The sequence below is a fragment of the Orycteropus afer genome, unplaced genomic scaffold, assembly GCF_000298275.1.
Source record: "Orycteropus afer afer isolate SDZICR_OR568_19922 unplaced genomic scaffold, OryAfe1.0 scaffold00054, whole genome shotgun sequence".
Lineage (NCBI taxonomy): Eukaryota > Metazoa > Chordata > Mammalia > Tubulidentata > Orycteropodidae > Orycteropus > Orycteropus afer.
The window spans coordinates 6045473-6058516 of NW_006921641.1; the positions used below are offsets into that span (position 1 = coordinate 6045473).

At 45.5% G+C, this 13044-nt stretch overlaps 1 protein-coding gene across 1 annotated transcript in view; it reads left to right on the plus strand.

The window, feature by feature from the left end:
* The window catches only part of GALNT14 (polypeptide N-acetylgalactosaminyltransferase 14), a 378698-nt gene that overhangs the window by 333917 nt on the left and 31737 nt on the right, over window positions 1–13044 (plus strand). The window contains exons 7-9 of the mRNA XM_007938807.2: window positions 1824–1911; window positions 2610–2694; window positions 4861–4964. Coding sequence (XP_007936998.1) covers window positions 1824–1911; window positions 2610–2694; window positions 4861–4964 — 277 coding nt within the window. The remainder of the gene's footprint in view (window positions 1–1823; window positions 1912–2609; window positions 2695–4860; window positions 4965–13044) is intronic.

Sequence of the window (13044 nt, forward strand, 5' to 3'; positions counted from 1 at the left end):
CACACACACACACATTAGGAACTCTGATGGTGTAGTGGTGAAGGCATTGAGCTGCTAACCAAAAGGTTTGTGGTTTGAACCCACCAGCCGCTCTGTGGAAGAAAGATGGGGCAGTCTGCTTCTGTACAGATTCACTGCCTTGGAAACCCTATGGGGGTTGCTCTGAGTCAGAATTGACTCAATTGCAGTGAGTTTGATTTGGTTTATATATACATATAATGCCTTGACTGCTCCCAAGAACTGGTGGATTTAGCTTGTACAATTGGAAATGTTCCCTGGATGATTTTGATACCTACAGACAGAATTGCCTGGGGGAAGTAGCAACACATGAGGCTGAAAAGCTAGAGACATACCTTGTTTGATGATCTTGGAAGCCATGCTAAGGATTTTGAACTTTATCTTACAGGCAGTTAAAGTTTTTAGCAGTTGAGTGGCAGAGACAGATCTGCAATATCAGAAAGACAATTTTGACAGACTTGTATAGAATGAAAGGGAAAGAGGATGAGGTAGGAGGCAGGGAGGTGGGTGGTTAGGAATCCACTGCAATATTCAAGGCATGAAGGGATGAAGGAGGGTGAGAAGGAATTCACAAGAGAAATTTCAGAGTCAGCAACAGTTGGTCTGGTTAATGCACAGGCAGGGGTGGATGATTGTGAGAATGGTGCAGGTCCAGGCTGTGTTTCATTCTGTTGTGCTTAGGGTCACTGTGAGCTGGAATTGACTCAATAGCACCTAACAACTACAGCGACTGATTGAGCTTATTTGTCCTTACTTACTAATCTATAGTAAACAGTTTCACTTGGGTCACCACATCTGTGATGTGTTCACTACAGATTAGTAAGTAAGCACAAGTAAGCCTATGCTGATCTTGCTTACTGGGTACTCCGTCCCTGTCAGGGATTGTAAATTTGAAGAGGCTTTGATTCTTTAGGAAGGTGCTGCGGGGTTGGGAGAGCGACAGATGCCAGCCATGCCTAAAAGTAGAATCTTTGATGTGGCGGAAAAAAATGTGAAATTGCTCCCTACAGATTAGTAAGTAAGCACAAGTAGGCCCTTCTTACCTTATTTATTGGGTAATCCGACACTGTGGGCAGAGGTGTCCTATATGGTGGCATGTGGGGAGGTGGTGGTGGTTCTATTAACAGAAATAGAGGACTTAGGAAAAGGAGCATATCTAGGGAAAAGATGATGAAGCTACAATATGTGAGGCTGTGTGAATTCCACAGGGAGGTGGCCAATGGCATATTGGAGCTGAGTCTGGAATGTAGGCGGGAAGTCGGGGCTGAAGATACAGATTTGAGAGTATCTATCAACAGGCAACATCTGTAGTTAGGAATCCTTAGAGACAGAAATTCATCAACTTGCCCATGAACCATAGGCCTAGTGAGACACTTTTTTCGAGAGTGAAAGTATTTGGACATTTCAAGAGGTTCTCTCTGTTGGTATGTGCCTTTGCTTCTTGCAACTGTGAGCTTGGGGTTGCCTGTCCAGCTGACTTTGTCTTCTGCCTCCCGAGAGCCCTTCTGATGTAAAAAGCCTCTTGACCCCTTTCTTCCCCATTTTCCCTTTCTCAGTGTACAATACCTCTCTAGCCAGTCTTAGATGACTGACATTGGGAAACAAGGGAACTGGAGAGGTCATGGCATCCAGTGCCCCATCTTGTAGTTGAGAAAATTGAGGTCCAGAGATTAAAGTGCTTGATCAAAGCCACAAAGCCAGTCACAAAATGTGGCACTACCAGAGCCGGGGCCCTACCAAGCTCCTGGACTCCCAGCCAGAGTCGTGGACACCACAGACTGACAGCAGTGTCTGTTGTTTTGCAGGACTATACACGAGTAGTGTGCCCAGTAATTGATATCATCAACCTGGACACGTTTAACTACATTGAATCTGCCTCGGAGCTGAGAGGGGGTAAGAGAAGCTAAATCCTTCTCCTTAAGAAGGACTTCCTTTTCTCCTAATCATTGCTTTAAAGAGGAACATGAGGGAAAGACTCACCTTAGTGGTTCGTCTAGAATGCCCAGGCTGCATTCTGCAATCTAACTCACCCTGGCTTAGCTCTCACCACTTGAAAGGAAAGCCCAGGGAGTGAGCAGGACACTCCCAGCTCCAGCTGTAACATAGAGCTCACCTGAGACCTGAGGAGCCCCTCCTATGTGGGGCCTGCATTTTTTTGGCACCTCAGTCATCACCTTGGCTGGTCCCCAACCCTAGACCAATTCTAGAAGATTCAAGTTTTCTAGAGGACCCTCACAAACATGCTTATGCTTTCCTGAGACTCATGGCAATGGACCACATTCCACAACTGTCCATCTTGTCCATGGATCCTACCCCGTTCTCTGCCAAAACTGACTCCTTGTTCTGTGCCCTTTATTCCATAACTCTACCCCAGCAGAGCAGATTCACAGGAAGTAGGAGGTAGAGAAAGAGAAGGAAACTAAAATTTGGCACCCATGTTACTGATCAGCCTCCATAAGGCCTGTTATCCCTGGGACCAGCTCCCTCAGAGCTGGCGATGCATTCATGAACTTCTAGAAAAGGTGTGGAATGAGCAAGCTCTGTGGGTACCTTTGGGAAACCACATCAACCAAGTTGGTGCTGTGTTGTAGGGTTTGACTGGAGCCTCCACTTCCAGTGGGAACAGCTCTCCCCAGAGCAGAAGGCTCGGCGCCTGGACCCCACTGAACCCATTAGGTAAGTAGGAAGGATCAGTGCAAGGTGGGAAGACAGACTCATCATTCCTAGATCCTTCCCACTGTCACATGGTATAAGGAGGCATTCTGTATTAGATGCTCAAAAGGTTGAGAAGAGATGAAGAGCACCCATTGCTGGGTCCTATATATTTTCCCCCTTATTTTAGGAGGTTTCAGTCATCATGGAAAGTTCTATCTAAGGGGTTGGGGGCCTACGAAGCCCAGTGTTATCCACCCATACATATGCCACGATGTACTTAGGGTTCCTGCTAAATATTGGAGAGTTCAAGATGGTCCCATTTGGGCCACTGGTAAGTGAACAAGTAGTCCCTTAGGGCCAGGGGCAGGGCCCTCTTGCCTTAGATATCAGGATTCAGCCCAAGAATGGCTGCTCTGGAGGCAGATATCAAGGCATGGCCACTGCTGCATGTTAATAAGTATGTCTGCTTCCTTCTATGTGAGGACATGATGGGAAACATGAATGCTGTGCTACTTTCCCAGTGCTATCAATGGCTTTGTCTTGACCTATATTCTCTCTCCTAGTCCCCTAGCAGTCCACAGCACATGTGGCAAGATGGTTGCATGGGGCCCAAGTCCATCTGAGAGCCTGGTGTAGAATAGAGTACAGTGGTCCACCTTGTGGGGGAGACTATGGTCTCAGCATCAAAAGTGTGTGGCCTTGATGTTCCTACCTAAGTAGAGAGGATGGAAGACATGCTCCAGGCCTCTGACCATGTCTGTCTCACATGGACTATCAGGAGAATAAGAAAAGTGCCTGAAGAATTACATAAAAGGCCACTGGACTGGACTTTCTCAGTCCAGTGATTTAGGGATGCCCAGGAATATTTGAAGACATCTTTGTACCTATGGTACCTGCCATATGGTAACTGTTTGATAATTTTCATTGAACTGACTTAAGTCAAAATGTGGACCAAAGGGGTTATGAAGAGTTGGATGGTCATGTCCCAGACAGATGGGTGGGGACTCTGAGAACTCTATGCTGGCATCTCTGTGTTATCTATATGACAGTGCCTCCTCCCTGATCTGGAGTGATGCCAAGAGTGAGATTGGAGCCAGATGGCACTCTAGATAATGTCCTTTATTTCTAAAGGGATGGTAGAACCTTCTTACCGTGGTGAGAACCCTGCAATGTATTGCTCTCCTTCAGTTCTTGTCCAGTGCAGTTGTGCTATATGGCGTGTGGGCCTGGGAAGAGTGTCCACCTGTCTCGACACCTCAAAGGAGTATACTAAGTCAAGGCAAAGATGCTAGAGCAGCTACCTCTGGGTTTTTCCCTTTTCTTCAGGATTCTCAGGGAAATTCCTCTTCTTATAGGATGGTCTCTGCTCATCCAGAACAGGTGTTGCCCAGGATTAGGGAGCAGCAGGGTATCATGTCATACAAAGACCTGAGTTTCAGACATGCTCTTCATTAGATAGCTGTTTTATCCAGTAGAAAATTCATTCCACCCTCTGGACCCACTGGATGAGGGTCTATGTCCCTAAGGGGTCTTCCACCTACTCTAGCCATTGATTCTTACAGACATACCTCCTTGAATTTACCAGATCACTTACTTGGACTCTGCTGCCCTTGCCTGCTTTCCTCTTCAAACTCCTTCCTTTTCAAGCAGCCTCTCTGGCATTTCTCTCAGCATTTGAAGTCTAGGGGAAGTTGTGGTGAGGCCCGAAGAAAAGAAAATGAAGATGAAGGGTAAGGAGTAGAAAAGGGAGAGAGTCCACTCTGACAAAATGGATGTGCTGTTAAGAAGTGCTGCCCCAGCCCTTCTTCTTTGCCCTTCTCAGTGGCTCACTGCCTACTCTACTAACAGAGTTCCAGGAGAACCATACTCCCTCCCCAGCCTGTGGGAGAGGCTTGCAGAAGCTCCCAGGGCCTCAGAAGAGCTGGGGTCCTGAGTGAGTCCCAGCTTCCCACAAGAGGTATACTGATGAGTGAATTAGCCTGTCTGCAAGGTCAAGGAACAACAATCAAAGGGAGAACACCCTAGAGCATGTATTTGTTTTAAGTAACTGGAAAACTTACTGGCTTTTTTAAAGAAGAATAGAAACAAGAGGAAAATGGCTTTGAATTCTGGACTAGAGGGCAAAAAAGTTTGAGAGTGGTGTCTTTCCTATAACTGATTCTCCCTCTTTTTCTTCCAAATGCACAGGACTCCAATCATAGCTGGAGGACTCTTCGTGATTGACAAAACCTGGTTCGACTACCTAGGGAAATATGATACAGAAATGGACATCTGGGGTGGAGAGAACTTTGGTGAGTTACTGCCCTACACATCCAGGCCTATACCATCCTATATGTCCTTGGGGCTTACTCTGCCCTCTACCCAAGGGCCCTGGGCTATGGATCCCTGTGTCCTTAGACCTAGCCCAAGCTGACAGAGAGACACATGTCACTGGGCTGAGGACCAAGGAGAGGATAAGTAAGTGCACTCCTCTGGGGGAAGGCCAGGGTGGTTGCTGAGCACCGGGGAGACATGCCTGCACAGTCTGTTAGGGAAACATTGAAACATAAAGGCCAGGAAGAATACCAAGCCCAAAGGGACCAAGCCATGCTTGAACTAAGGGCACTGAACTTGGGAATTCGGAGTTGGAAGGAGACTGGGCAGAGAGAATGAGGAACAGGAACAGTATTGACACCATTAGCATCCATTGGTGCAGCATCCAAGAAGATAGCACTTAACACTGCTAATGAGGAAGATCTTGGCTAATTGCCACAGAAACCATTGGTATGTCTTGCCCTTTTAGTGTGTGATACGCGGTCAGGGTAGAAGGGCTGGGTTACAGGGTCAGGAGCAGTGCAAGCAGATGGTCAGGCCTCGCCACAGTGGTTTAGGGCTAAAGTTTCTAGCTACAGAAGCAAGAGTATTGTCAGAAAGACCTCTTCTATCTAGCCAATGACACCGAGGGACCCTCATTTCCCTCATGTGTTGTGCGACCTAGAGATAAGAATAACCCTATTTCCTGGGGTGGTTGTTAAAATCCACTGAGCTAAGTGTGCAGAAATCCTAGTGAGACCCAATAAATGTCAGTACCCTTTCCATCCTCCCAGCAGATAAGATGGAAAAGATCACCAAAATACAAATCCCCAAGGGCGTGGATTTCTGTTGGTTTTGTTCCCAGCTCTATCCCCAGTGTTTACAATAGTGCCTGCCACCTCAAGGCCCTAATTTGTTAAACAAATGAATACAATAGAGGAAGAGGAAGAATCACGAGGTGTTAGGGCCCATGTGCCCTCTGTCCACACTGGGGAGCATACATGGCGCTGGCTCTGGGAGCATCATGCAGGCCAAGAGAATGATCCATGGGGCTCCTTGTGGCATTTAACAGTAATCCTGTCTGCTGTCCTCTGCCATTGTTTTCTCTCGTCCCCGCCTCCCAAGTGTTTTATGGCTTTCTTCCTCAGTCACTAAGAGTTATTTCCTGGAAATTTATGATTACTGACCTGACCCACAGCATTTGTTCTCTCAAACTGGGCAGTGTAGAGAAATCCATCAGAGAAGTCATTCCCTTGCCATACGTGGGCCAGATTGGAAGCTCAGCAAACAAAACAAAAAATGCTAGCACTAGCCCAGTCCAAGGAGGCCTCCTGGAATGGGTAGGGATTGAAGGAGTTGAAGTTTAGGCCTGGTCAGCCTGCACCAGCCAGGGAGAGCTTGGATTCAAGTAGACCTGTGGCATTCTCAATGGGACAGGGATTTCTCTCCTACTGGACAGAGCCTATCTTTGTTAGTGGCTATTGAGTCAGTCTCCAACTCATGACAGCCCCATGCACAACAGAACAGTCCTGCCCCATCCCAATGATAGGTTATAGAACAGGCCATTGTGATCCATAGGGTTGTCACTGGCTGATTTTTAGAAGTAGATCCTCAGGGCTTTCTTGCTAGTTCATCTTAGGCTGAAAGCACCATTGAAACCTGTTCAGCCTCATAACAACATACAAGCCTCCACTGATAGATGGGTGTTGGTTGTACATGAGGTGCATTATCTGGGAATCGAACCCCAGTCTCCTGCATGGAAGGCAAACATTCTACCACTGAACTACCACTGCCTTCATGAGCCAACCATATGTCCCTACAATCACTGTACTTCTTACAATTCTTAAGGATGTGATGTGTTCCTGCCTTTCGTCCCAGCCATAAGTGAATTGTCTGCAAAATTTTTGAAAAACAGCAGTCATCCAGTCTCAGCTTGAATGCTACCTGGGATGATGTGTTCACTACTTCACAGTTCAGCATATTCTATTCTTGAGAAGCTTTTTGTTGAATTGTTACAAAATTCTTCTAAATCAACCTGTTACCCTCCAACTTCCGTTTGACAGAGCTTGATTTGTCCTCTTGATCGGCACAAAATGAGTATGAGCTTTCACATTTGAATCCAAGCAGCACGTTATTTTTAATGATGGCACATTCTGATCCAACCTACCAGTACCTTTTTATTTAGTAATGTTGACACACATCTGCTCAAATCAAGTAGCAATCTCATCTCATCCGCTGCTGAGCTGGTTGGCTTTAACAAGTGCTGATTCGAACAGAGAAGTTGGGAGGGGTTCTCCAGAGAGGTGTGGGAGAGACATTTTACAATTCATCACAAAAATTTTAAAACCACACAAAAAGCACTGCAGACAGCTATCACAGGAAACACTTTGTCTTCTCCCACTCCAACATTCCATTATGTTACGGCTTGCTACCAGCATGTTGAAAGCCATTTTTTTTTTTTTTAAAGCATTTTATATGCTGGAAATTGCAGTGCTTTCCCAGCAGTGGATGTGTCATGTGACAGTGGCAGATCCCTGGGCGGGGGTTGTGAAGCACTCAGTACATTAAGGTGGGCATTTGAAAGAGTCCCTGTTGAATGGGTTGATGATCAGGGGTAGCATGGGCTTTAAAGGATCCTTCAGTTGCAAAGGGGAGATGGTGCTAAGTGGGAGAAGAAGCTGCATGTCAGAGTGAAGTAGTCCCAGTTCTAGGCTGTAACAGAAGGGGCCTCTCTATCCCCAAGTCACTGAGTCCTGAAGATCTGCTCTCCTCAACGTTTCTCACAGCCATCACCTTCTCTCCATCCCCACCAATACTCTCCTAGATGGGCCTTCCACCTCTTTTCTATTCCCATCACATCCATCCTCCCATACTCCTGCAAAATGTTCTTTCTGAAAAACAGGTCTGCTTCATCACTCCCAGGTCTGGAATCCACCAGTGGCTCCCTCGTGTCCTAAGGAAGAGACCTAAGCTCCTTGGCCCTTCCCTACCTCCCCAGCCTTCTCTGCCAGCGCCTTCCCTCCAGCCTTCAGTCTCGATTTACTCATGGAACCTGTATTTCCCAGAATGTGCCTGGCCTTGTAAATGACTTAGCCATTACCTTCATTCTCCACGAAACACTGATTCTGCCGTGGAACTCATCCTTAAAGTCACCTCCTCTAGGACCTCTAGCCCTCCCTCTTCCAACCCCTTCCCTGCATCTCAACACCATGTTGAGTTCTCTTCTCCATTTTAGCACATAGCCCTTGTAAGTATTTTTCTGTTTATTCATCTTGCCTGCTTGCCCTGCCTCCCACTAAACCTGGAAGCCCTTCAAAGGCAAGAACACTTCATCTGACTTCTCATTCCCAAGGCCTGGAACAGTGGAAATTGTTCATTAAATGAGTGTTCGAAAAGAAAGCCTGAATGGTAAGGGAATTGAAAGCAGTAAGGGCAACATATATACAGTGTATAAGGCTTCATTCAAAATAGGTCCCGTTGCATTCCATGGAACCCTTAATGGTCCCCTTTAAACATGAAAAGAGTGATAGTAACAGCAGGTGGAAGTCTTTCCGTTCTAACAAATGGGATTTCTATCTTCCAAACCTGTCCACATATGTTGTGTTGACTTTATTTCACAGCACAAAATTCCATGAGATTATTGGTAAAGGTTCTGGCCAGGGTACCCATGACTGAGCTCAATTGCAGGCTGCCCCTGCCTGGCCCCATCTTGCTTTTCATCTGTCAGAAGCAGCCCCTGATGGATTGGCTGCTGTCTTCATGTGAGAGCTGTGCCATGCCTCAGTCCACCCCACCACACACTGGTTTGAAACCAAAGGCCCTGATCCTGGTGCCATCATTTTCACAAAGGATTTCTAAAATGAGCTGAATAGTTTTGATAATTACATATACAGTTAACCATGTGAACAGGCTTTAAGGAAATGTAGCTTTTCAGACTTTCTTTTTTTCCTTCAGAAGTTGATTTGCATTAAAATTGGATGCTTTAACTCCAATTTACATAGCACAGGCTAAGTGTAATACATCTCACTTCAAGCTGCACCTCACTTTTTTAGCTTTTGGTCATTAGAGATAAAAGGAATCTGTTGCCCAGTAAGAAGTGTGTATGTGTGTGCATGCTTGTGTGTGTGTGTGTGTGTGTGTAAGAGTGGGGGAAGGTGTGTGCATTTCCAACAAACAAAGGCATTGGGACATATGCAAAAGGAGAGTATGGGATTTTCTGAATTCATAATGGGGGATTCCCAAAGCCTAGCAGGTTCATCATTCACAAAAGACAGTGGTAAGAATAGAGAAATTAGGTGGGGCCCAGAGGAGAGGCACCAGCACTCACCTTACCAAGAATGTAATCAGGGACACCAACCTATGTTAGACTTGGCATATGTATGTGTAAGTATGTGTTATAGAAAGAACATGAGTTATGGAATAGGCCTAAGTCTGAATCCTGTAGTCATCACGGACTATCTGTGTGTCCTTGGGAAAGTTACTTCACCTCACTGAGCCTGTCTCTAAGTCTTTAATCCGGAGACAGTGATCCCTGTGGTAGACAGAATGGCCCCCAAAAGATACCCACACCCTAATCCCTAGAACCCGTGAGTATTTTTCCTTACATGGAAAAAGGAAGTTAATAGGTATTATTAAGGTTAAATCACTGACATTAAAGCAGGGAGAGGATCCTGGAGTGTCCAGGTGGGCCCAGTCTAATCACATGAGCCCTTAAAAGCAGAGAAGTTTCTCTAGTGGGAGGCCCAGAGAAGTGGCAGAGGGAGAAGTCAGAGAGATTGGAAGCCAAGGAGGGACTCAGTATACCATTGCTAGTATGGAGATGTAGGGGGCACTGTGTAAGGAATGAGAGAGGCTCAGTCAACCAGCCAGGACAAGGGACCTCAGCCCTGCAACAGCTCCTGCAACAGGAGCTTCTCCCAACAACCTGAATGAGTTTGGAAGCGGATTCTTTCCCCAGAGCTTCCAGAAAGGTATGTGATGTCCCTAAGCAGAGGACTCAGACAAGCCCACCCAGACTTGTGATTATAGAAACTGTGGGCTAAAAAAAATGTATTTTTAAACTACTAGATTGGTGTGGTTATCTGTCATGGAGCTGTTTGATGATGACGTTGGACAGCCAGCAGTGCTTCTGTTGCATCAGGCTTGGCTCCCTTGTCCTTCAGGCTACTTGAAAACAGCATTTGTTTAAGAAGCATTGTATCTGGCCTGCTGGGATAGGTTATTTCTCATGCCTTCTCTTTAGGCCTCATACCTGCCATGCTCGCTGACTCAAGATTAGGGGAATGGCCTCATCTGAGAAGAGTATCCAACTCTGAGGAAAAGTTACCTTTCCCCCAGTTGAGCAGTAAAGTTAAATAAAGCAGGCCTCTTGTTTGTCCCTTTCTGGGTGACTGCTAATACCCCATGCTCAGGGGAGATTCCCTGGGGTCATTCTTTCCTGTGGCTCCTGAAGTTCCTCAAGTATGATTGAGTTCCATGAAAGAGGACCCTGCTTGTTCATTTCCCATGACAATATGGGAAGATAAAGGATGTGGCCTTTGCATTTGCAGTCATATGACAACTGCTAACCATGGCTTGCCTGCAATTAATACATCTTTAGAACTTGGAGCTCTGGATTCAACCTTGATTGTCCCAGATGTGTATGAATTGGGGTTTTATTCACAGATTCAAGACTACCTTTTGTGGGCCAGTAAGGCAGTTTACTTCCAAAAAAATCAGCCAAAAAATATGGATCATATTGTCTGATCCCACTGAGCATGGGGTTGCCATGTGTCAGGGACCAACACTATATGGGCCCAAACCTACAACAGCTTATAAAAACAGCAACAAAAAATAATCTCTCCTCATTAAAAAATAATAGAAGACATTCCTGGCCCAATAACCCTGGAATTTAAAGATTTCTGAAATATGATCCCTGTTGCCACATACATATGTGTGAAGTTATGGATTGCCAGGTGAGTGTCTACCTCTTTCTGCCCACTACTGTTCTCTCAGTTCCTTTTATCTCAATAGGTTTAAATCTGACTAAAAGTAGAATGGATGATGCCACCATGTATAATATACATATATACAATATATGAGGTCCCATCACACCAAGTGGAGCCCAAGTCTAATGATTCTTTTTGCTCTTGTTAGAAACCAGGCTATAAAATAAAAGTAGAGCCTGGGCCAATGTGGGTGGGGGCATATGGCTAGCTGTGGTTTGATTCATGGAAGAAAGCTATCACCTCTCCCTTGAATTGCTGTTCACCATATATAGGCTCCACAATTAGATGTTGTTTCTGGTACAGGCATAGGGGACCTATGAGAGCTGGTGGAAACTGCTGATGTGTTGATGAGGAGATAAGAAGGAAAGAGATGGAAATCGGGGAGAGCAATTTGCTCTCAAATATTAATCTGAAGTTTAAAGAAAGTAAGAAGGTTACAGAGCCCCCAGTAAGGATGGAATAATTACACATCTCCCTGCTAGGAATTCAAAGTGTAGTTAGGTATGTACGACACTTATCAAAAGGAAGTACATGGGCACTGACTCAGCGAGAAGCCCCTGCAAACTCCCTACACAAAGTCTCCTGGATCCCTCTTCCTCTCATTTAACAGAAGTGATCACCTGAAAGTGATGACTGTGCAGGAGCAGGAGACTTCAAGAATGGAGGCCCTAAGCTGTGCCTGGAAAGCCCACTGCCTCACACCTCCATCCCCAGCAATTCTGGTGGGCCATCAGTATCACAAGACTTTGCCAAAGGTTTCAGCACACATCTGCAAAACATTTGGCCTGGTTTCCTGTCCTAGAAGGATACATCTATGATCCTGTAGTCAGTAGTATAGATAAGGGTAAAGGCAACCGAACACTCTTGGCTTTAAATATTCCAATATTCCAAACTGCTCAGCCAAATATTCCAAACTACACCCCAACCAAAAGGTTGACAATTAGAACCTACCCAGTGATTCTGCAGGGGAAAGACCTGGAGATCTGCTTCTATAAAGATTACAGGCCTGGTAACCCTGTGAGGCAGTTCTACTCTGTCCCTTAGGGTTGCTAAGAGTGGAATCATTGCACTTTTCTGAAATCACTAACTATGCATCCAAGCTACATCAGCAAGACTACATAACCCTTGACTCTAGAAGCATCACAGTAATCCATGTCTTAATAACTTGAGGTATGAAAATCTGGTCATTAGAGTAAAGAAACTCTTAATCCATCTCAGGCTTCAAGTTCTTGTAGGCTCTATCAGCTGACCTGAAGAAAAATAAGACGGTCATTTTCCAGGACTGAATGAGTGACATGAGGTAGAAATGTGATGTTGTTATTGCCACCTGCCATTGAGTCAGCCCCTGACTCATGGAGACACCATGCACAACAGAATTAGAACATTGTGATCCATAGGGTTTTCACCAGCTAAATTTTGAAAGTAGGTCCCAGACCTTTCTCCTAGTCCAACTTATTCTGGAAGCTCCACTAAAACCTGTTCAACATCATAGCAACACACAAGCCTTCACTGACAGGTGGGTGCTAGCAGCATATGAGGTACATCAGCTAGGAATTTAGCCCAGTTCTCCCACATGGAAGGCAAGAATTCAATCACTGCCTCCAGAACTGAGATAGTTATATCTTTGTATCTCTTGCTAGCTTGTGAGTGCTCTGAAGTCATATCTTTGTATCCAGAGGTGTACTGCCCCATATACATGTTCAGTACTGAAGCAAGGTGATATCAGAGCAAAAGCATGCATTTTGGAGTTGGGCAAGTATCCTTCAATTCCAAGCTACTAGTTATCAATGACCATATCAGAGCTGCTTCTGTGTTGTAAAATAATTATATTAATAACCACTGAAAAGTGTTGTTAGAGAAGACTAATGAGATACCACCTAAAAATGGGCCTAACAAAGCCAGGCCCAGCAGTAAATGAAAGGGGCATTTTCTTCCATTGCAAGTGTCTACTGAAGTGCGATGCTCTGGATTTTTAGGGGGAGGCTACAGAAATAGGAAAACAAGGTAGAAGAAGAATGACTAGAGGTGGAGGAGAAGAGTCAGGGTGCAGCAGGCTGTGGGGAGGTACTGAGATTGAGAGATTACGTTTTGT